The sequence below is a fragment of the Sorghum bicolor genome, chromosome 10 (genome assembly GCF_000003195.3).
Source record: "Sorghum bicolor cultivar BTx623 chromosome 10, Sorghum_bicolor_NCBIv3, whole genome shotgun sequence".
In the NCBI taxonomy this organism is placed as follows: Eukaryota; Viridiplantae; Streptophyta; class Magnoliopsida; order Poales; family Poaceae; genus Sorghum; species Sorghum bicolor.
Window position 1 is genome coordinate 59,569,242 of NC_012879.2, and position 24,980 is coordinate 59,594,221.

The 24,980-nt window shown below is 43.0% G+C and overlaps 4 protein-coding genes across 4 annotated transcripts; 1 reads left to right on the top strand and 3 right to left on the bottom strand.

Annotated features, from left to right (window-relative positions):
- Nucleotides 2,569-5,903, bottom strand: LOC110431227 (WAT1-related protein At3g45870-like). The gene is made up of 8 exons (XM_021450015.1): nucleotides 5,475-5,903; nucleotides 5,265-5,333; nucleotides 5,025-5,141; nucleotides 4,639-4,933; nucleotides 4,034-4,189; nucleotides 3,797-3,948; nucleotides 3,050-3,566; nucleotides 2,569-2,900 (listed from the first exon to the last, which is right to left on the bottom strand). The coding sequence occupies exons 1-7, from the start codon at nucleotides 5,786-5,788 to the stop codon at nucleotides 3,398-3,400; spliced, it is 1,272 nt and encodes a 423-aa protein (XP_021305690.1). The 5' UTR covers nucleotides 5,789-5,903; the 3' UTR covers nucleotides 2,569-2,900; nucleotides 3,050-3,397.
- Nucleotides 15,275-16,782, bottom strand: LOC8064968 (arogenate dehydrogenase 2, chloroplastic). Its single transcript, XM_002438944.2, has one exon. The coding sequence runs from the start codon at nucleotides 16,615-16,617 to the stop codon at nucleotides 15,529-15,531; it is 1,089 nt and encodes a 362-aa protein (XP_002438989.1). The 5' UTR covers nucleotides 16,618-16,782; the 3' UTR covers nucleotides 15,275-15,528.
- LOC8065601 (uncharacterized zinc finger CCHC domain-containing protein At4g19190) lies at nucleotides 19,015-23,306 on the bottom strand. The gene is made up of 6 exons (XM_021449500.1): nucleotides 22,707-23,306; nucleotides 21,657-21,808; nucleotides 21,259-21,378; nucleotides 20,891-21,092; nucleotides 20,378-20,492; nucleotides 19,015-20,297 (listed from the first exon to the last, which is right to left on the bottom strand). Exons 1-6 carry the CDS (start codon nucleotides 23,271-23,273, stop codon nucleotides 19,438-19,440), a joined length of 2,016 nt encoding a protein of 671 aa, XP_021305175.1. The 5' UTR covers nucleotides 23,274-23,306; the 3' UTR covers nucleotides 19,015-19,437.
- Nucleotides 23,235-24,835, top strand: LOC8065602 (pentatricopeptide repeat-containing protein At2g36730). The gene has a single exon (XM_002437525.2). It carries the CDS (start codon nucleotides 23,247-23,249, stop codon nucleotides 24,756-24,758), a length of 1,512 nt encoding a protein of 503 aa, XP_002437570.1. The 5' UTR covers nucleotides 23,235-23,246; the 3' UTR covers nucleotides 24,759-24,835.

The following is a 24,980-nucleotide window of genomic DNA, read 5'->3' on the forward strand; positions in this document are numbered from 1 at the left end:
GCTGTTGGATGTTTAATACTGTCAGGGTTAAGGGTTTCATGAGGCCCAAATCTCACCTGCTTTGCTTATGCTCTTGGACTAGTGAGAGAATTGCCTTTGTTTACCATGTGACAGTTGTTAGGCTTAATTGTTCTTGGTTCATGTATTGTGACTAGAAGAAGACTTGTCTAGTTCGAGTCATATGCGAATGCTGGAGTTCATTAGTGATTTTCAGTTCCTCTTCACATGGTTAAGTTTGTCACTAGATTAAGTTTTACTGTTTTTGCATGGGTACTGGTTTCCTAGATCCCAACTTCCAAAGTGCTGAAAGGCATTCATGAGAGATGAGTAACGTAACAGATAACAAATTAACCATGTACTCCCTCCGTCCTCCTATATTTTGAGCTAACCGACAAAAGGCGGGAGGGAGTATCTTTTGTTTAAGATGCTAGAGTAATGCCATATTAATGATTATGCTAATTATTTGTTGTCTTCCTGAGAGAATTATTTGCTCACAAGTATGACAGCACTCTTCACAATATTGCGTCACCAGACTGTCATTTGAAGTTGGTTATGCTGTTTCAGCGATGTACAGATTTTAAGGGTTTCCAAGCCTCAAGCTTACAATTACCCCCTCATTGTAGCTGAGCATTTATTCATTTCCTTGGTAACTTTAGTGCTTCCATTATCAGGATTACTTGTATTACACTACTACATGCCAGCAAGCATAACCTTCTGTAAAGTGCACCATTCAGTTTTAGGCAATAATGCAATAGTATGGTTAGTGGTGTTTGAGGCATTGGGGTATTGACAGCACTTGCCATCTTTTTCCCTTTTTTGGATGGTGTTTGCTGCTGCCTGCTAGGCATGTCTGTGTAACACATGGGTAGAGCAATTTAACTTCACCTTTTAAAGTTATGCACAGATTTAAGGTCTCCCTAGTCCCAAGCTTACAGTACCCCCTCAATGTATCATATATTCATTTGTTTGGTAACTTGACTGCTTACCGTGGTCAGGATTACTTGTACTGTTACATTACTTCATACCAGCAAACATCTTGTAAAGCGGATCATTCAAAACTAGGCAATAGTACTGTATTTTATGAGTAGTGATGTTTGATGCATTTTTGTTGTGTGCGGGTGTTTTTTTGTTTGGGGGGGGGGGGGGGCACTTGCAATCTTTTGATTTGTTGGATGTCATGAATTTGTCACTAAACACTATTTGTTGACTCGTGGTTGAAGCAATTTAAGTTATCCAGTTTTATTTGCTTTGAACACTATATTTAAACTACGTTCTTTGCTGAAAATCTGATACATGACCTTTGGATCCAGCAACCAATCGGTCTAAAATCTGATACATGGTCTTTGGAGTATCATTTTTCGTTCTTTTTTAGTGGTTCAAATTCTGTCTGCGCACTGATTTGGTGTAGTTTGCACTTCGCTTCGGTTAATTGTTTGCTCAGGAGTAAAGATTACTGCATTGATATTACTACATCACCAGAGTGGAAAGTGTGAACATTTTATCCATGTTTAGTATCCTGACTCTGACCGGGGTGACCTGTCCTACACTCGGTCCAAGTGTGCTGAAGCTCAGGTGAATTTTCCCCATCTTGGCAGGACCCAAATTGAAACAACATTGAGACGGCAAAAATAGCTGTCAGATTTGAATTTTTATTGGAGCCTAATGCCCAAAGAAGCTTTCAAATCCCCCTTGGTATAAAAGTGCAAACCTATCAAAATGTAGATCCTTTCAACCATAATATTCCTTATGATTAATAATCCCACATGATTATTAGGTTCTAATGAAGAAAAAAAAGAATTGCATGTACAACCTGTATGTTATACAAACAATTGTGACTATACGTTATACAAACAATTGTGTCAGAATTTGGTTTGGCTGTCATCCAAACAAAGTTAACCAAACATTTTTTTTTCTTTTTGCCACTGCCCATTAACTATGACACCAATTGTGGCACAAACAAAGCATACCCCTATGAGAGGATGGTGAATAATAGAGCGGTACAAGGAGGGGTTTAGCGGTGGCGGCAGCTGGTGGGTATGTGTTGACCTAGGGCGGACGTTCTTCTAGGTACGTGTTGACGCTAAAAATCAATATAGTCACCGGTGACTGATCTAATCTAAATAAATATGGCAATTTTACTTAATAGCATGTGGTGGTATGAATATCAAACCTCCGTCTTACCCCTACAGGGCCACTTGCCTCACCCACCACCAAGACCCTTCACTAAAACCCTTCCTTGTACCCTCCCACCCCACGGCATGGAGCCCCTTCCCTCCCCCCTCGCCAAAAACCCTAACCTTAAATCTGCATTGTTGTTGTTGTTGTTTTTTTTTTTTTGTCTACTGCACGACCTTGCCGCCGCCTGCTCCGCACACCCCCTGCCCCCTCCCTCCCCTGCCGCCTCCAGTAGCGATGCAAGCACGCGAAATAAAGATTGTGGCTTCCTCATCTATCCAAAAGGATTAGGTATAGTTTAATGTTGTTTTACAAACTGCAAAAGGTTCTATTACCTGGCGTAGCACTCGTGCAGCACAATCATTTAATCCTACAATCTGAATATACCTTGAATTGAATTCAATATCTGATCGTATAAAAATTTACTCAGGGGAAGCATAGACAGCATCAAGTAACTTTTATACAGAGCTGGAAGCACAGACAGGATCGGAGATATATAGAGAAGATGAACGCCCATACAACAAAAAAGGCACAGTACGAGTATACATAGTCCAATTGTTCTAAAATCTGATACATGAATATGTGAACTTTGGAGAGTTATTTTGTCTCTCCCTTGAATACAGAGAACAGGTTGGATTCCATCATCAGAGAAGAAAAATTTGTCTTGCCACGAGTATGATAGCTCTAGTGCATGGCAGCTTCACTTCTTAGGCATAAAGGATATTCTGCCAACACAAATCATAAACTCAAGTTAGAAAAAAAAATCATAGCAAAAATTTGTGCAATAAGCCAATAAGAACAGATATATGGCATACAATGTGGATGCTCCCAAATTCAGAAGACAGCCGAATGGTCGATCAATCAGAACAAGTACCTTTCATTGGTGAGGTTAATCCAACTGGAGTTGGCCTTTGACTTGTACAGACAAAGCTGTTGAAGTTGAAGGATCAATGCACCTAACCAAAGTTATCTTCTGCAAATGCTGGGAACAAAAATGCCGATTGGGATACCAGAATATCCGGACTATGTTCAGGATATGATATTTTTTCAGTACACCGTCATTCTTCCTGATAATGGAACCTTGTTTGGATGCTTGGAATGGTAGTAATTATGTGGAGGATGACTCTAGGCAAGATTGGTATTATACAACAAAGACATGAAATAAATCTGCTGCTGCTGTCCTAGAAAGACAATTGAGGCAATCCACCAGCCTCTCTGGGGTCTAAGGATCGATGGAGCCCCTGAAGGAACTTCCTTCTGCTTTGGTGGTTGGTAGATCCTCCACAAGAAGAGGTTGTAAATAACGGGTAGTCAGAACTCTCTGAGCTTCATTGTACCGAGCCCAGGTAACCAGGTAAAGACCAGCAATGATGAAGAGTCCCCCAATAACACTGAAACGAATAAAACTCAGATGTAAACAAGTTCAGAATTAAAAAGTTGCCTGATATTAGTTAGCTTCAAAGAATAATATAATATGTTGACCCATGATTCATTAGCAACTGATACTCGACAAACTCATGCTGAGCCAACAATTTAAAGGATCCAAAATCTGTGAAATCACCAAAACATAATATTGAAACAGCAATTTACAATAATTATAGAGTTGGGAGTAGGGCCAAACCTTCCAACATAAATTGGGGTTCCAAGGAAAATAGTTGAAAGCAAGGTAGAGCATGCTGGTTGGAGTGGATTATAGAGGGCCACTAGAGAGGGCCCAAGAATCTTATTTGCCCAAGTCATGATTGCATAGTTGAGACAGGACGCAACAATTCCCTGGTAGGTACAAGCAAAAAATGTGGTAACACAGCGAGGGAGGTTTCTAAATCTAAGCCTGATCATGTGAAATTCATGTACTCACAGCATATACGACGGCTATTATCTCGGTCGTTGTCAGTGCCCACTCATGGAGCCCATTGGTAGCAAATACTCCAGTAACCACCATAAACAAGGTTGCAAAAGAATAGGAGTAAGCAGTTAGGGATAAGCTTGCAGGATATTTTATCAGCACCGGGGCCTGGAGTTGTCACATCAGAAAAGGACAGCAATTATTATCTAAAAAAGATAAGGGCAGCAATTTGGATGAGGTATGAGGCCTTATTTTAGTTGAAGAGGTGAAAGGTTTCTAGGCACCATAGCATTTTTTGTTTTATTTGATAATTATTACCCAACCATGGACTAACTAGACTCAAAAGATTATCTTGCAAATTGCAGATATATAATTAGTTATTTTTTAATCTATATTTAATGTTCCATACATAAGCCGCAAACTTTGATGTGATGGGAAATCTTGAAAAGTTTTTAGGTTTTGGGTGAAGCCTGAACATAAATATACGGTAAACGTTCATATCTCAGGCACTAATATTCACAGTGAATAAAAGAAAAGAAATACCACATCAGTAAATACCGAACCCAATGCTGCCAAGTTATGCCATCAACACCGAGAGCTCAAAAGTCTGCATTTACCTGAATGACAAGGTAAGCACCCATCAGGAAGCAGTTTCCAATGAGGCAGACGACCCCGAGACTCCATGCGTCCAGACCATTTCGGAGCATGGCGGTTGCGGTCAACCACTGAGGAGAATAGGCATTGCTGCTCCAAGTGCCGGCCAGGGCAGCTGCATCGGCTGCAGTGGCGCCTCCCATCCCAATCAAAGACGGGCCTTGGTAGAAGACCATCAAGACGGCGCCAAAGACGCACACGGCTGTGCCAAGAACTTTGACAACCCCATCTTTCGTGAAGATGTTGACCACCTCGACGCTGGACAATGCGTGGAATTTACTTCGAATTCAGTTGACATTTGAGACGGCGTCCATGTCAGGATTGAGGAGATGATTATGGTTGTTATTACCCGACGATTGCGGCCAAGAGGAACGTGAACACCGGTATCGCCGGCTGGAACGCCGCCGCGTAGGAGGCGTTGGTGTAGCTGAGGCCTAGCAGGAAGAGGAGCTGGTTCCCGAAGATCCTGCGGCAAGGTTGGAGAAAGCCATTCCATTATTTTATTTCCAACAAGGGTTAGTGATGAAAACTATATAGATTTATTAATAAGAGAAAAGGAAAGTGGAGATTATATAACTAAATAAATTACCCAGTGAATCCGAGAAGAGCAAAGGACGCGAGGAGGCGAGGAGTCACCGGGCGCCGCGCGCGCACGCTTCTGCAAGGACAGATGGATACCAAAATTACGGGACGAAGCGTAAAGAAATCCCCAACCCTCCCCCAGGTAGCTGCTGGGGGCAGGCAGAGGAAACTGAAGTGAAATTCGGTGGTAGGCGAGGCGAAAGGGACGAGGACGGACCTCTCGCGCAGGAAGGCGATGGGGGCGAGGAGCGCGAGCGCGACGAGGTCGCGGTAGACGCAGAAGACGATCTGGTTCATGCCGACGTTGAGGACGGACTTGGTGAGGACGTGGTAGCCGCCGTAGGCGACCTGGACGAAGGCCATCCCGACGTGCGCCCGCCACGCCTCGTTGCCCGCCCACAGCAGATGCCCGCTGCCGCTGATGGCCCACACCGACGAGGACCACCGCTGCAGCAGCGTCGGCTTGCTGCTCTCCCAGCCGGAGCCGGCATCCTCCACCTCCACCTCCGCACCCGCTCCCCCACGCCCCATCCTCCTCCGCCCGCTGCCGAGGCCGGCGACCGCTCCCTCGTCCTCGCGCGGCGTACTCCGGGCAGGAGTCGACAGACAGGAGGTCTGCTGCTCGCCTGCTCCTGCTCTGCTTGTCGTGTGGGGGTAGGGGGCTGTGCCTGTAAGATTTTTATATTGGCCTTGTTAGTTCATTCCGAAATCCAAAAAGTTTTCAAAATTTCCTATCATATCAAATCTTACGGCACATGCATGAAACATTAAATATAAACGAAAATAAAAACTAATTATACAGTTTGACTGTAAATCACGAGACGAATCTTTTGACCATTGTTAGTCTATGATTAGACAATATTTACCATAAACAAACGAAAGTGCTACGGTTACGAAATCTAAAAATTTTTCACATCTAAACAAGACCTAGCTTCGCGTGTCGTCGTCGTGTTCCTGCTTTGTGTGGGCGTGGCACTTTTTTTTTTTTCAATTTTATACATTTTTTCTTTTTTATTTAGAAGTCACACTAGTACCTACAAGATTTAAATACAAACATAGATGATCTTGGTTAGGAATAACCTATAACGAACCAGGAATGTTTGGTTAAGGTTGTTAAAATTTAATAGATACTTTAGTATTTGGCATTAGGCAAATTAGGGCCTAATGCCAAATTTTGGCTAAAATCAACGTCTCTATATATTGAGTGTTATACTAATTCTACCACTCCCATATTTTGTATTTCCCTCAAAAATTATTGATCCCTCGCAACATCTTTCTCATGTGTTGCTGTTGCAGTGTGCGCTGTTTATGTGGTTCCACCACCAGCATCTATTCACACACTGATTTGTGTGTGTGTCTCCTTGTACGAAATTCTATGCATCTCCAAATTTTGCACGAACATGTATCTTTGCATCATATACTTATACATATTTTGGTTGATTTTTTTAGTATGTACATGATATTTGATGTATTTACAGAGGACATGTTGTCGTATTTGGGCCTTGTTTAGTTTGCGAAAAGAAAAGTTTTTTTTAGTATTGTATCATATGTGTAACTATAGCAATTAGTGTTAATCATAAACTAATTAGGTTTAAAAAATTTGTCCTGCAAAATACATGCAAATTATGTAATTAGTTATTTTTTAATCTATATTTTTTGTTTCATGTATGTGTTCAAATATTTGATATAATTAGACGAAAAGTTTTTTGTAAGGAGAGTTGGGGGGATTAAACGGGGCCAGTGAGGCAGTAGACGCGGACGCATACACATTGGCATATGCATTCCGTTTTTAGGCCATACAACTATGGGTAGGGGGGAGGGAATTAAACGGGGCCTTTATCAGTCAGGTAGACGCATATGGATCAGTATATGCGTTCCGTTTTCAGCCATACAAATTCGGAATCCAATACGATAGTGGCATATACTGTACGAGCTTGCTGGGCACGACAAATCTAATGTGTGGATGGATTGAAATGAATTGATGAAATGCACGACAGTAATCAGCTGCTTGATTACTGACAGGCTTGCACAACCAATTCTGTCGGTTTCGCAATCACCATCTGATGACGCTGTTAGGAGAACGGATAGGCCAGGATAGCTATAATTATTTATTTCTAATTGCGTTCAACCAGAAATCATACGAGCAAGTCGGGTCGTTAGCGCTTGACATACAGTGTAGCAAAATGACGGATCCAGAAAAACAAATTAGAAGCAAGAGCATCTCTAGCCGTCTTCCCAGATTTTAAAAGGTTTTGGGGGACTCCCATTACCAGTTTTCTGATTTTTAGGGGTTACTCCAATAGCTTTCTATCAAGTAGAGCCCACATGTCAGCATCGTCTCTGTCAACATTTGGGAGAGTGTTAGCACTGATCCTATCATCGGCAATGAGCAACCAGCCAAGGTATATTGGACAAGAATCACAGAACACTTCCATGCCAACAAAATCTTTGAGTCTGATAGGACTAAAAATTCACTTGAGCATAGATGGGGTACAATTCAGAAAGAGTGTCAAAAATTTCAAGGATTGTTTGAGGATGTGGAGCGTCGACACCCGAGTGGAGTTCCATACCAAGAACATGTAAGTTTGTTGTATGTGAGTCAATTGTGCAATGTACGCTTGTTGTATGTTGTCATATGCTGATTCCGGTTAACCCATTGTTCAATTTTGATTGTAGTTATTAGAAGCACAACTCGCCTACTCCGGTGGAAAGAAGAAAGGATTTCCTTTTCTTCATTGTTGGCTGAAGGTGAGAAACTCGCCCAAGTTCCAATCAATTAATCCGAGGGAGAAGAGAAAGGCTAGCAATGTCATAGGAGAAGAAGATTTGGACAGCCCACAAGCTTATGATTCTAGTCAAATAACACAAGGACAAAGGCCCATTGGAAGGAAGCGTGCAAAAGAACATCTCAAGAACAAGGGAGGGGATGGTGGACCATACAAGAATTTAATTGAGGAGTTGCTTGTTGAGAAGAAAGAGGAAAGGAAGATGAAGGATTTGAGGTGGCAAGAGGCCAAGACAATGCAAGAGCGTAGGATATCAGTTGAGGAGAGACGGTTGATGTGGGAACAAGAGCAAAAGATTATGTTCTGTGATGTTAACACTTTAGATAGTATAGAGCAGAAGAATTATGTGTTGACAATGAGAGCACAAATCACAGCACAGAAGATGGCAGAGTTCTCCCAAAGCCTTGGTGGTTCTAGTGGTGGTAGCCATGCTGCAGAAGATGATAGTCTTGGTGGCCACACATCTATTTGAGCATTGTTTAATTATGTTCCAATTGTTGAACTTTATTTATCTATGTTTGAACCTTGTATCCTCCTTTGATTAATTATGCTCGAACTATGATGTTTGAACCTTGTAGTATCCTCCTTTGATTAATTATGTTCGAACTATGAGCTTTATTTAGTGGTTTAAATATTTTTGCTTGAATTGTACCGAAGAAATTGAGATGATAGAGGTGTAACATAAATGTGTGAAAAAAATAGGTAGTCTGTTTTAGGTAGTGCTGCTGGAGACGGGAACAAGAAAATAAGTAGTCTGACAAAACGGTGCTACCTAAATAGAGAAGTAGAGGGTCTGTTTTAGGTAATCCTGCTGGAGATGCTCTAATGCTCCCATGCCCTCCCTTAAAAAATCATCAAATTTGCATGAAAATTGAATAAAAATCATTAATGGATAGATGATGTAAAGAGACATGTGCTCAAATTTTGAGGTAGAAGGAGAAACCAAAAAGAGAAAATCAGGCCTTGTTTAGATTTTTTTTTTTGATTTTGACACTGTAGCACTTTCGTATTTATTTTATAAATATTGTCCAATCGTAGAGTAACTAGGTTTAAAAGATTTGTCTCGCGATTTACAGATAAACTGTGTAATTAGTTTTTTGTTTTCGTCTATATTTAATGCTCCATGCGTGTGCCGTAAGATTCGATGTGATGGTAAATCTTGAAAAAATTTTGTTCTTTGGGTGAACTAAACAAGGCCTCAACATGTAATGACATCGATTGGCATGCTGACTTGTCTTTTCTTGAATCTGCTTGCACTTTTTTTTTGTTCATCCTCAAATTCTTTAATTTCCATTTTTACGTCGTCTAAATTTCTACATTTTTTTGTTGGACTTTTAGTGCATATTTTAATAGATTTGTTCGAGGTGGGAACCTGGGAGGCTTGGAGCATGCGAGGGGTGGGAGGAGAGAAGATGTTATCGTATCCATTAATCTGCACGCCGTTTAATTGGAGTCAGGAAGACGACCATGCAGACGATACATAGGTGCATAATCAAGCGAAGCCTTAATTATTCGTGCATATTTTGTTAGTTGCGTTCCATTTTCAGGCATCACAATCGCAATTATTCAGAATACAATAATATGGATATGGATGTAGCATTACATTAGCAAAACACCACTATCAAAATCACCTACGATAAAAAAATAAACACTTTTGAAAGTTACTATTAAGGATAACAACCGGATTTATATGTAAGGACAAGGGCTGCAATTTTTTTAGAAAAAAAATTTAATATCCTAGCTTCTGCATCGATCAATGCATATGACTTTTTCTTATTACAAGTGATACCAAAACATTCCAAAGAATTTAAAAAATAAAGTTTTACGCCACAAAAGAAATAAGATCGAAACCACGACTAAAAAGCAAGTCTATTTTTAAAACCCCAGACATGTCTTGCAAATAATTCTATCATAACCGTTTCATTGGTCTTGCACCCTATCCTCACTAAATGACGATCCTCCTACCTCTGGAGGGACTATTGTTTAGTTCCTAAAAAATTTCAAAATTTCCCGTCACATCGAATCTTGCGGCACATGCATGGATTATTAAAGTTAGACGAAAACAAAAATTAATTATATAGTTTGTCTGTAAATCGCGAGATGAATCTTTTGACCCTAATTAGTCTATGATTAAACAATATTTGTCACAAACAAACGAAAGTGACAGTACCTAAAATCTAAAATTTTTGCCAACTAAACAAGGCCAAAAGACCCTTCTTTTCATTCTAGACAGGACACTTGTAGGAAAGTCTTAAAGCTGAGTTAATTTTGGGCCATCGTTGAGAATAGCGATGGTGGGCCTATTTTTAGGCTCAAATAGCCTTGAAACTCGTTTTGATTAGACTTTTCCATAGGCCACAAGTCCCGATCAATCTGATACGACCCATCCAAGCTTCACTGCTGAAGCACACGCTCATGTGCCGCCGACCATCCCCCTCCCCGTTCCCTGCCACATCTGATGTGCTCCACATGGCAACAGAACTCCTGATTCAGCTCTAGTTGCTGTGATTTAGCTCCACATATATAGCAATCGGTTTGGGTAAGAGTTGAGATTGCATATTTTTGTAGTAGTAAGTACATTCGGTGTTAGTTCCTATGATGCAGCGACGAAGTTAGCAGTGGGGCTGGGGGGGCTCCAGCCCCTACTACCGCTGCTGGCCCAGTGGAATCCCTAGTGCTCTTCTTCTAATTTTAGACACAAATTTATAAGGTAGGGTGGGCTGATAACTTTATTTTTAGATATATTTTATGAATTTTATTATTAATGTATATTTACGATGGGTAATAGTAGAGCTAAGTCGATATAGAACTTTTGCTTAGCCCCCTCTAATTTTTTTCCTAGCTTTGTCCCTGTATGAACGTCGTAATGTTAAAATCCCAAATTGTTTGGCTTTGGCATACGTAGAAACTAGAAAGTGGATGAAGGCATATATCGTCGCATCTCAATGGTGGTGATACTATAGCACGTGCTGAGTATATACATTCCTAATATATTTTTGCTCTCCGAACGTCATATTCTTCTTCTTGTTTGCTACGGGTTTTTTTATTATATAAAATGAACTAGTCTCTGTAAAATTCATATATGGTTCATGTGTTGGAATACATATATCATGAAATAATTTTATGTGCATCTACTCGTGTACCGGTTGGGAGCTGGAGGCCACGAGCCGAATCTATCTATCCCGGACCCTTTCATCACTTTCGCGTCCCAGAGAATGCCTGAACAATACTGACGTCGTTGAAACCGCAAACCGTCTCCAACCTAACCTGGCCCTTGAGAAGCTGAAACACCACCATTTGCCCCGTTACCTACTAGTACCCCCACATTCTTCAAAGTTGACACGTGCACGGTGCACATCATAGCGTACCTAGAGCACTCCCAATGCAAGACTCTATCACAAAGTCCAAGACAATTAATTACATATCATTTATGGTATTTTGCTGATGTGGCAGCATATTTATTGAAGAAAGAGGTAGAAAAAATAAGACTCCAAGTCTTAGAGCAAGTTTAATAATACAGCCTACCTGCTGGCTGTAAGGTTTCTTACAGCCTTCTTACAGTCCACTCATACAATAATGAGCTATTCACTATTAATATGTGGCCCACTTGTCTCTCTCACAAAGTTTCTTGGTTCCTGTGCCTAAGCTGGCTGTAAGGTTACAACCTGCTTCTCCTCTCTCTCCTCCCTTCTCTCCTCCGCCTCAGCATTTAGCCAACTTACAGCCCACTATAATACTTGCTCTTATTTAGACTCCAAGTCCACATTGTTCGAGGTAATAAATAACTTTAGACTCCATGATAGAGTCTGCATTGTGAGTGCCCTTACTAGTATTGTAGTACGCTGCAAAATTTAATGTGATAAAAAATATTAAAAATTTTTGGAAAGTAAACAACGCCATATATGTAGTACTAGTAAAGAATCACGACACCTTTCGAGGGAGGGACGACGAAAGAGTGGTGCAGGTGAGTATGCAGAGTTGTCAGTCTTGTACTACTCCTTTTGTGCCCATCCTGCACAGCGTGCCGCAGGCGCCACCAGTGCCCAAGCATGAGGATCCGATCGGATGACACGGTGACTAGTTTTGGACGGACGCACGAAAGGGACCGGCACCGGCACCGGCAAGACCCGATCTCGAGAAAAAAAAAACATGATCATTCAGATCTGGTGGTGGTTCCACTACTGGTGGACTGGTAGGTTAGGTGTGTCCGCGCGCGCGCTGTATTGTTTCAGCACGTGTCTAGTCTAGCCTTTTGCAGCGAAATGTGCTTGTCGTTATATATAGGGGCCACTGATATTATATTTATTTTTATATTTATGGTTAGATATGGAGATAGTGTCAACTATATGATTAGAACCTGTTTAGTTACAGGTGGTAAATTTTACTGTCCTTACATCAAATATTTAAATACATGCATAAAGTACTAAATATAAATTTTACGAAATTAATAGTTAAAGAGTAATTTGCGAGGTGAATTTTTTGAGCCTAGTTAGTTCATAATTGGACACTAATGTCAAATAAAACAAAAATAATATAGTACTCCCTCCGTCCCAAATTATAAGTCATTCCAAGAATCTTGGAGAGTCAAAGTTTTTCAAGTTTGACCAAATTTATATAGCAAAATAATAACATTTTTGGTACCAACCAAGTATCATTAGATTCTTTGTTAGCTATATTTTCATAGTGTACCTATTTTATGACATAAATCTTTATATTTATCTCTATATTTTTGGTCAAACTTAAAAATGCTTTGACTCTCCAAGATTCTTGGAATGACTTATAATTTGGAACGGAGGGAGTACATGTTAAATTTTAATATCTCTAACAAACACTTCATTACTCTGCTCTGGAGTGGCAGGAAAACGTGGTTCATGTGCGGCACTGTCTGTTCTTGTCACCTCACCGGTTTGATTGTGCTACAAGTGGCATGTTCTGCCATTTAATTTCTGGGCCATTTCGAGCACATGGATCTCGTAGGAACCTCATACGCGTGAGTTTGGTAGGGGATTACATCAGCTCTGCAGGGGAGGGGGGTGGTTCTACTTTCTACTGCATGAAACGGGGTCTGCTGCAGTAGAGTACTCTACTACAGTAGTATATACAAACGGGGTTAAAAGGCAGTCGTGCTTGCACGTCTTTGTTGGCAGCAGCAGATCCAATGCCAACAGCCGCCGGCCGGGGGAACCAAAGATTCCATTCCAATCCATCGCCCGCAGCAGCTTTTTGTCTCTGGTCTGTTTCCAGTTTCCATTTCAGGGAATGGGAGAAGATCTGAAGATGTAACTAGAACTGCCTTTTACAGCAGCTTCAACCCATGGTGTGCTAATCCTATTTCTTGGGTTTGGGGGTTAAGACGCAGATGCAGAGCACTCCACTGGCAACGATCTCAGATCAATGCTACCAGTACCAGGAGCTGAGCCGCGTGAGTGCGAAGAACGAAGCATCATATCCGATGCGATGCCTGCCGATGCGTGCATTCCTGTCGCCTCGCCACCGGGCGTAGCGCAGAGAAATGGTAGTGCTAGCAGTTTTGGACCGGCCGGGAGCGGGAGGGACCCCTGATCCCATCTGCTGGCTGGTGCTTCTGTTTCTGTCTGTGTGGTCTCCGGAGCTGCTACGTGTGTTGTAAGAGTAAAAATTGTCTCAGCACATGTCTAGACTTGCAGCAAAATGTGCCTTACGCTGGATTAACAAAGTTTGATTGACTGCACAAAGATGCATCGTATCAAATTGAAATAATAAATAAGTACTCTATTCGATTCTAAATTATAAGTTAGTTTAAATTTTTTTTGTTTATTCATTTTGTTATGCATCTATAAATATTATTATATCTAAACGTATAACAAATTAGATATACCCACAAAAAATCGAAATAACTCATAATTTAGAACGAATAGAGTACTAAGATAGTATTTATTTTATTTGAATCAATTGCACACGGGTTAATTTTACCATGTTAAGTGTTAATCTACTTTAAAATATAGCAATATACCTTAAAGCTTGCTAATTATTGTTAACACCAAATTTATATAAAAAAATAATAACATTTATAATATGAAATAAATATCATTAGATTTTTCATTAATTATATTTTATAGTGTACTTATTTGATGTCATAAATTTTTGTTATTTTCTTTAGAATTTTGATCAAACTAGAGATACTTTGACTCTTTAAGAAAGTTGGAATGACTTCTAATTTAAAATAGAGGAAGTACTGTACAATGCTATGCTGCCTTCAAATAGAAAACAACTCACTTTTCAAAACAAAAAAAAAAAGACAACTTGTAGAAAAGAAAAACAAAGACTTGTTCAATCCTCTGCAGCCGTGCTTGCACGCCTTGTCCGATCCAAAGCCAACAGACAGCCGCCAGGGCAACCATAGATTCCATTCCAATCCATTGGAGCTTCGTCTCTGCTCTCTTTTCATAATACAAGGAAGCAAATGTCATTACAATTTCCTTTCACAGCACCTAGAATCAACCATTTGCTAATTGCTATGGGTAACTTCAAAACAACTGCGCCATTAAGATGCAGATGCAGAGCACTCCACTGCCAATGATCTGGCCCAGACCAATACCAGAAGCTGTTTTCCACGGTGGTGTAGCCAAGCACACGGTTTTGGTAATCAAGTACTTCTGAGATTCCTTTGTATTGCCACCTGATCTATTGTTGCTGACACCGCTGTCAAGAAAGCAGCTTACCAACCGTAATCAGCAGTGTTCAGGGGGTTTTGCCCTTCGGAGGTCGCTGTCGCAACCAACGCACTGAGAAAATTGGGACGACAGGAGCTCACAGAGTCCGAAAGCCATCTTGTTTTTGACTGGAAATTGCTCCTAATCCCAGCGTCCTCAGTGAAAAAGACGCACAAAGCTACTGTATTGAGATTGCTTCTGATTTTCTCCCATCCTGGACTCCTGGTATTAGAAACTCGCGATGCCAAAGATTGCTTCTTTATTCATTTCCTTCGTCACCATATATCACAAATTCCAATGCCAAGCTGCCACATTTCCAAAGATAAGATTTTTTTTTCTCTCCCTCACTTGGAAATGGAAAGCAGTATAACTGACAAGGAAGAAAAGATAATATCTTTTTTTTCCTCTCCCTCACCTGGAAATGGAATGAAGTAGAACTGACAAGGACAAAAGAGTTTGGGGGTTCTTCTTCCTCCTCCAAAAGACGAGAGAAAGAATCACAAAAAGTCAAATCTGAATTGGGAGAGAATACAGATACAGAAACTCATCAATGCCAAAGATTGCTTATTTATTCATTTTATTCGTGACCATATCACAAATTCCAGTGTCAAGCTACCACAGATAAGATTTTCTTTTTCTCCCTCACTTGGAAATGGAACACAGCAGAACTGACAAGGAAGAAAGAGTACGGGAACGAACCCCTCTCAACAAAGTCAAATCTGAATTGGGGGGTGAAGAATACAGATACAGACTGGTACAATGTCGATCATGACATGAGCAGCAAGCACGGTGGTTACTTGCGGACGTTGGAGGAGGAGACATTGGGGGCGTGCGGCGACCCCTCGAAGAGCTGCTTCCGGAGCACGTCGTGGAGGCCGTCGAAGAGCTTCTTCTTGACGGAGTCCATGGCCCACTCGACGCGGTTGAGCAGCTCGGTGGAGTTCTTGTTGTACATGAAGAGCCCGTTGTAGAGGTCGAAGCTGTCGCTGCAGGTGTTGTCGACCAGGCGGAGCAGCGTCTCGTACCCCTTGGTGTTGATGGGCGTGGAGCGGAGCTCCAGCATGGCGAGCATCCTCCCGACGGTGTGCGTCAGGAACTGGGTCTCGGCGGCGTGCGCGTCGTGCTCGGCGCACGACATCTCCACCATCCGGCACCCTTCCCGCTCGAAGATGTTGAGGAACGCCTCGGCGCGGGCGCGGCGGGCCGGGCAGTCGCCCACGCGCACCTTGTCGAACACGAAGGGAAGGCCGTCCCAGCCGTCGCGCGCCGACTCCGGCCCGAACATGGGGTGGGTGCAGATGACGTCGAAGTCGGGCGGTAACGAGCTGAGCAGCAGGTTCCTGGGGAACTCCTTGACGGAGAGCACGTCGACGAAGAGCGTGTTGCGGCGGAGACGGTGGACGGGCAGCGAGCGGAGCACGGCCTCCGCGGAGAGGATGGAGGTGGCGAGGAGCACCACGTCCGGGTGGCACTCGCACAGGTCGTGCGGGTCGGTGAAGAAGGAGGCCCCCAGCGTGGACGCCAGCGCGGAGTGGTCGGTGCGGGAGTGGGCGAGCAGCGTGTGCCCCTGCCGCGCGAAGGTGCGCGCCAGGAACTGCCCGAAGTTGCCGAACCCGACGATGGCGATCTTCAGGCGCTGACGCTCCTCCAGCAGCCCCGCCGCGCGGGACTCGAAGTCGAACGGCTGGGCGGCGTCCAGCGCGCGGATGCGCTGGGCCCGTGCGCGGAGCGCCGGCGGGGACGACGCCCCCGGGGCGTGGCCGCGCCACCGCCGCGGGGAGGCTAGGTGGGTGGCGCCCCCGGCGGCCGGGGCCGGCGGGTGGTGGCGGTGGGGACGGGTTGGTTGGTGGAGGCGGAGGGTGGAGGTGGAAGACGACAGCATCTTTGCTTGGGGGTGTTGGGTTGGGCGCTCTCGCTCGGCTGCCGGCCTGCCGCTGCCGCTGCCGCTGCTGCTCTCCTCTCCTCTGGCGTTTCCTTCAGGCTTTGGGCTTTTGGGTGTGGTTGCTGGAGAATTTGATGGGAGCGTGTGTGTCAGTGTGGGTCACATCACATCAAACGACCCAAGTAGTAGGTGACAGATGCCAGGATCATTAGCATTGATTCCAGACTCGGACTTTTATATAGCAGTAAAAGTTTCTAAAAAAATAATAGCAGTAAAAAATTTGGAGAATGAAAAATGGGTAAGGCCTGGTTTAGTTCACCCAAAAAACCAAAAACTTTTCAAAATTTCCTGTCACATCGAATCTTGCGGCACATGCATAGAACACTAAATATAGATGAAAATAAAAAATATTTGCACATTTTACCTGTAAATCGCGAGATTAATCTTTTAAGTCTAGTTACTCTATAATCGAACAATGTTTGTCAAATAAAAACGAAAGTACTACAGTCCTAAAAATCAAAAAAAATTCGGAACTAAATAAGGCCTAAATATTGCACAATGGTAATTTTGGGGGAAAAAGAGGGGAATCAAGGACCACTTCCCACTATTGTAAATGTATTAAAGTACAATCAGTCTACGATGTTTTTTCTCTCAAAACAAATAAGACTTACCAGCCAAACGAACAAGTCGAACTTGAGTCAAGGGAAAAGTTTGATGACCAACCAAGCACCTTAGTTTTGTTTTAAATCAAATCTTCTAATTTTTTCTCAGATTCAGAGAAAAGTATAATAGAATCTATGGTATCAAATAAATATAATGTTAAATGCTTGTTTGAATAAACCTAACTAAGTTTAGCTAGCTAAAATTTTAAGTAAAACTTTAGCCAACTAAAAGTTTTTTTTAAGCAAAGCCAACTAAAAGTTTTCTAGCTAAACTTTTATCTAGAGTGTTTGGATTCTCCAGCTAGACCCAACTAAATTTTAGTTGGCTTTATAGCTAGGTTGAAAGAGCTAAGGGGTTGTTTGAATGAACTATGACTAACAACCAGTCCTATTAACTCCTATGAGTAAACCAGTGAACTAACAACTAGTCCATAACTGGACTAAGAATTAGTCTGCTTCTTTAGATACTTAGGGACTAAATATTAGTCAACTACTTGTTAGTTCTATAAATCTAAATAGGGTCTAAACTTAGCTAAACTTTAGGTGGTCTTTTAGTTGGAGCTGTTTGGATGCCTAAAAGCTAAATTTAGCCAACTAATATTTAGCTAGTGCATCCAAACAGACCTGAAAGAGGTATGTTATTGTGAATTTAATCGAACAAGATTGATTATGTACTCGATCCATTTTTTGAAACTTATTTAATTAGACAAATTGTGTCTTATACTAGAACAAAACTACTAATACATCTAGCATTTTTTTTGGTATAAATGGAGTAAATGGCTAACTTTTTAGGTAAAATATTCATAGCTTAGAGCAAAGCCATAAATTATGGTAAAAGCAACATATATTATGTAAGCAATGCTTTAGAAAAAAACCATATACTCCCTTTGTTCATTTCACGGCCAGTTTTTAATCTTCTCTCTTCCGTGCACTCTTAAAAATGTTATTTTAATAGTCACAGTGTCAAGGAGTAATTTTCATAATTGAAGAATATCTTCTAACAAAAACAACGTTAAGTAGTGTCCATCAATATCGAAACACCAATATCGAAAAGTATTCCACAACAAATTTAGCCGATTTTTAATGGGTGTATGTCAATATCATCATTTTTCTAATCATTCTTGTACTAGTTGCAGAGGTAAATCAACCAAGTGGAGATGAATTCATCACAAATAATTATTGATAGTTCTATATGGACAGAAAAAGCACTTTTTTTCATAACCATTCTTGTAGTAGTTGTAGAAGGTTCTGTGGTCAGAAAGCATTTTTCTAACCATTCTTGTAGTAGTTGTAGGAGGTAAATCAACCAAGTGGAGATGAATTCATCACAATTAATGATTGCTAGTCCTATATGGACAGAAAAAGCATTTTTTCTAACCATTCTTGTAGTAGTTGTAGGAGGTAAATCAACAAACGGAGATGAAATTCATCACAATTAATGCTTGATGATAGTCCGATATGGACAATAAACTGGCATTCATGTCTACCACAATTGGTTGCCCATATCAATTTATTAACTCTAAATGCTACACGTTCTCCAGTCTCCACGTTACCGAACTCTTCTTTTTACGAGGACGTTACCGAACGTGTCAGTCGCGGTACCCAGCTATACTTGTCTCATTACCAGAATTACGTGCAAGAACATACAGTATAACAAGAGAAAGGAAAAAAAAAGAGAGAGAGGTGATTTTGACTAGCATTTGGAGGCCAAAGTGGTTGGTAGTGCCACTGGGAGTAGGTAAACAAATCCCAGGTTCTCAAAATGGTTAAGTCCTGGCATTTGGGAAGCACTCTTTCAGATAAGTGTTACACATTTCACAAGAAGCTTATAATGAGTCCACAGTAGACCAGAAGGCTAGTTCAGGCAATAAACTAAACAGCACGTAACATTCCGGGCCCTACCAAGTTCTACAACAACACAACTGTTTTAAGACCCAAACAACCGTTCTCCCAGTATGAAGAAACTCAGTTACACCGTGTATATTACTGTAATAACATCACAAAGCCCTGAGACCAAGCCACCAGCCACCAGACTCCAAGTGGATTCTGGTGATCTTCAGAAAGGGGCCAGGTACCCTTAATGCCGTCACATCCAGGGGGATCCCCAGATATATACTGCATTACTTCTGATAGGGCAGTTTACCTATACACTGCCAGTTCATTTTCTCCTATGATGATGGCGATGTTTATTGTGCCGATCAAAGTCTGAGTAATCAGAGGCACTAGAATCAGGGTAGTGCTGTTTCTCCCGAGATCTCCTTGAATGTCTACTGGTTTCGTAATGGCTGCATTCAGTATAGTCTTGCTTACCACTTAATCTCTTTGAATGCCTGTTGGTATGACGTGGACTTGTATCAGAATGGCGCTGTTTCTCCACTGATCTCCTTGAGCGCCTGATGGCATCAGGAGAATTTGACTCTCTATCATGTCTCTTCTCCCTCGATCTCCTTGAGTGTCGATGGCTCAGATCAGAACTCGAGTCACTGTAATATTGTTTCTCCTTGTGCCGTAGAGAATGCCTGCCTCTCTCAGAAGAACTCGATGAATAGCTGTAGCGGCGCTTCTCCCTTGAACGCCTTGAATGCCTCTTGCTTTCTGTGTCTCCTTGATCCTTAGAGAAGGACAATGGTGACACATCTCTTTTCTCCTTCACGTGTTCTCTCTTCAGATGCCGCCTTGTATCTTCACGGACCTCAAATTCTGAATCAGAAGAAGACTCTAACTGGTATTTCTTTTTATGCCTATGCTTTGACTTACTCTTGCCTTTTCTAGCATCTATCTCAGAATCAGAATATGACGAATCAGAACAGTTTGTTTTCTTTCTCTTGCTTCTTGATGCTTTGTTTCTCTTCTCATTTTCAGAGTCTGACGATAGATGGTAACTGCTTTCATGTCTACCAGAATCCTCATGAACAGCAGACTTAGCCTGCTTATGCTTGCTTTTCTTCTTAGAACGTTTCTTGGATTTGCTAGCAGAAAAACTGGAAATGAGAGCTGGAATGTCACAGTTCAGAAAACCTGAAATACAAGGCAGCAAAAATATTAAATCGCAGAAGTCATACATAGATGTTTGTTCATGTTTCAGACTACTAATATACCTCCATATTCATCAAAGATGTCTTCTGCCACAATCTGCTGATTAGGATCATCTGGGTCAAATCCACCACGAGGAGGGCTCATGCCTGGCTTTTGCTTAAGTTCCCACTTCAAAGGCTGTCAAATTCCTCACATTAAAATTGACGTTTAAACAAGTAATGAGCAAACTTATGTTCTTATTGTCAATATTGGTTGGACATGTATCATGTACGGATCAAATATTGCTACCAATACCATGGATAACTATATATCACAGACTGTTCAAAATGTTCAGGTCTCTGCTACATTTCAACGCCCAACATGGTTTCAAGAATAGTGATGGAAGAAACAGACAATACTGACAAGGACGTCATGCTATCATTGGTAAGTTAAGTAATATGTCATGGGCGCCAGCCGGCTAGGGTAAAATTCAAATATATGCATGCTCTAAAACTGGGACACATATATTTCCATATTTTTTATATGGCTTGCAATTGCAACAGAAATATACTTCAAAGAGGGGAAAAAAATCTAACCTCACTTGAATCAGTCTGCGCCATTATAGTTGTAAGTGGATCATCTCTTTTCAACCGACTCTCCTCATTAGGCATGATCACATCCTTCAAGGGACATTCCCGGTCACCACTTTGATGACCATAGTTTCCACACCTTAGACATCTAACATTACGAACTTCAACTCCAAATGGTTTGATCCTTGCAGGAGCACCGGTGTCTAACCTGAGAATAAGAGGGAAATGTGTAGTGAATGTTAAATATGGAATAGAGAAATGGACCTCCTGTTTTGTTCAGCCACTCAAATTTCAAAAAAACAGGCAAGGAGTAATTCATGTTTCGTGTCGCATGGTTGCTTAACAGATCATCAGTAAAAAGGAGTTCAATCTACCTTGGAGCATTCTTGAGAACCTCAAATTCTTGTTCTGTTGCCAATGGCCGACCAAAAACATCTTTTGGCCTATTTTTCTTATCTGTGCCTGATTGAGTCTTTTCAGGTCCCTTGTCAGGTCTGGAAAAAAATATAACCATGATGAAATGTGGAAGAAGCAGTCTGGAGTTACGAGGACAAAAGAAAATGCGCACCCAGGCTGAAAGCTCCACATAAGGTGGGGTCTGGGGAAAGGAATTGCAATAAAATTCGAAATCTAAAAATTACAGTTGCATGCTAATAGCCTCCAAACCTTTATTAAAACTGAGACAGTTGAAGAAAAGTCAAAAGTTCTAACTCCCCCAAAATGAAAAAAAAGCACAGCAATATGTGGAAGCAAAATAATAGATATCACTTACATTGAAGAGGTGGTTGCAGATGCAGTACCTTGAGCCATGTCACTTGGATCTGACCTCTTCTTCTCATCTTCAATTTCAGCAGCTTTTGCACTCTCTGCATTGTAGCCAGGTGGGCGCACGTACATAAAACTCACAGCTTTCATTACCTCCATCTGAACTTACAAAACAAATTGGATACTGATGACATCAATTCTTAGTGAGTGGAAACAGTAGGATGAGCATTGAAACATAACTATAGTTGTTTATTCAGCTTAAATACAACAAAAGAAGTTTACATTTCTTGAAACGTAAGAATAGCTAGCACGTTCCACATTATTAGTGAGACCGAGGGACTGACAGTCGTCATTTCAAGAACGAAGAAAAAAAATTCCCCATTTATTGTTTAACTAACTGAATTTATTCTTTGGCAACATTTTTTTTGGAAACCTTAGTTGGAGAGTAAGTGAGCTGGGCAGCTGGCATTTTTTATTTTGGTAGAAACCTAATAAGATGGACCATTTATCTGCAGGATACAAATTGTAGAATACCATACCCTTGGTGCTGCTGTCAACGAGCAAATGGACTTTGAATCTGAGGAGAAATTAACAGCATGAGGTAGATAAAGTTTCTATAAGGTTGGTTTGCACATGAGTGTCCATTATTGTGTGGAGTGCATTATGACTATACAACAAATACAAGACAACATCCACTCATCCAGTCATCCACATTATGGTTCTCTATAATAAATACATCAATAAGGTGTTTCTGCTAGGTTCTGAACACAGAATTGTGAGTGGTGATTGGAACTATTTCATCAGTAAGGCTTCATTAAGGCAATTGTTTACTAAATTGTCAGCATCATAGCACAATTATACTAGTACAAAAACGTGAAACCAGACCCATGACATTATTTCACTTATATAGGCATATAGCTCTTATGCTAAATTGAATGTGACTGCAATAGACAGCATCGCTACCAGGCAACGACAACACAGGATTCAGATAAGCAGCTCCTTAAGCTAATGGCAACGAGCAATGGATGCAAGGGACGAACAGAAGAGGATATTATACCTTCTCCTTGTCCTTCTTGGAGAAGAGCGCGGTCTGCCGGAAGAACTCCTGCTCCTGTGCGAACTCCCGCTGCACCTCCTCCTGGCGGCGCGCGCGGTTGGCGTGCACCTGCTCGGCGATCCACTTGCGGCGCTGGTTCGGGTACGAGAGCGGGTGCCACGGCTTCTGGTTGAGGTACGAGTGGCTCCACGCCGTCCCCGATTTCTCCTTCAGCTCCACCTCCCCCGCAGCCATCTTCCGCCCAATCCCCCCGCCGCTTCCCGTCACCTCCTCCTCCATCGCTCTCGCCGGCCTCCGCCTCTCCCGATCGCCGCCGGTCGAATCCCTCCTCTCCCGACTCGCAAAAATTACCGAAAGACCCCTACCCCTAGCAGCGGCGATTTGGATCGAATAATTTACGGGCCGGAACTCCACATGGGCCAATGCCATTCTGGCCCAGTTAGAAACTGAGCTTTCGGCCCAGTCAACGATCGATTGCAATCTCACCCTACCAACCTCCCCTCCAGAAGCAAGCGAAGCAGCGTCCAGCACCTCCATGGCATGGCCACGATCCCGGCCGCCGTCCATGCCCTCATCGCCGGCGCCTCCACCGGGCGCCACCTCCAGCTGATCCACGCCCACCTCATCACCTCAGGCCGCCTCGCTTCCCTCGGCCCCACCCTCCTGCGCCGCCTCATTTCGCTACACCCACACCACCACCTCGCTGCCGCCCACCGCCTTCTCCTCTCCATCCCATCCCCGCCGCTCGACCTCTTCAACCTCCTCCTGCCGCCACTCGCCTCCTCGCCCGATCCCGCTGTCGCGGCCGGACTCTACGTCCACCTCCGCCGCGGGGGCCTTAGCCCGGATGCCCACACGCTCCCGCACGTCCTCAAGGCGCTCGCGCGCCTCGCGCCGGGTTGCCTCCCGCTTGTCGCCTGCACCCACGCGGAGGCCGTTAAGACTGGCCTTGCGCGCGCCGTGGTGTACGTGCCGAACGCTCTCATGGCTGCGTACTCTGCCTGTGGCCACTTTGGGCACGCCATGCAGGTGTTCGACGAAATGCTGCGCCGGACCGTGGTGTCGTGGAACACAGCGCTCACCACCTGCGCGGACAATGGCCGCCACGACCGGTGCGCCAGGATGTTCGCGGACATGGTAGAGGCTGGGTCCGTGCCTGATCAGACGACGTTCGTGGTCATGCTCACCACTGCGGCTGAGCTGGGGAACTTGGCGCTCGGCAAGTGGGCGCATGGGCAGGTCCTTGCCCGGCGGCTTGACATGACGCTTCAGCTTGGCACAGCTGCGGTGAATATGTACGCAAAGTGCGGCGAGGTGAGTTATGCGTCACGCTTGTTTGAGAGGATGGCAGCACGGAACGTCTGGACGTGGAGCGTTATGATCATGGGGTATTCACAACACGGGATGGCACAGGCGGCACTGGAGCTTTTCAACAGGATGAAGGATGCATCTGTTGCGCCCAACTATGTCACATTTCTTGGACTCCTCTGCGGATGCAGCCATGCTGGTCTGGTCACCGAGGGCCGTAAATTCTTCCATGAAATGCAGCATGTCTATGGCATCAAGCCAATGATGACACACTATAGTGCCATGGTCGATGTCCTGGGACGCAACGGCCACCTCCAGGAAGCTTTTGACTTTGTTGTGGATATGCCTGTCGAAGCCGACTCGGTTGTATGGAGGACATTGTTGAGCGCCTGCCAGCTGCACAGCTCCAAGGACTGCATTGGCATCGTTGACAAGGTGCAGAAGAGGTTGCTGAAGCTGGAGCCCCGCCGAAGCGGTAACCACGTCATGGTCGCAAACATCTACTCTGACATTGGGTTGTGGGACAAGGCAGCCATGATGAGGAGGGTGATGAGGGAAGGGGGGTTGAAGAAGATGGCAGGGGAGAGCTGTGTCGAGGTAGGAGGGCGAATTCAGCGGTTCATCTCTGGGGATGAATCTTGTCCTGGATTGGATGGGGTTTACAGGGTTCTTCATGAGTTGAACATCAACATGAGAAAATGGGAACCTGTGGACAAAATCTTGCTTGTTGATTCTGACCTGTGAGTACCATGTTCTCTGACCAAAACTGTTTATGCTGTTCATGTCAGTCCTCTTTTTCTCAGGCAAAAGCTTAGAAACTTTACTCTTGTATGTAGACATGATAGCACATTTGATCATCGAACATTTTTAGTGTTTAGTTCTAAAAAAATACAAAATGCAAAATGCGAACTATTTTGGAACGATGAAATATAAAATGCCAAAATTTCAGGGTCATATTTAGTTCTA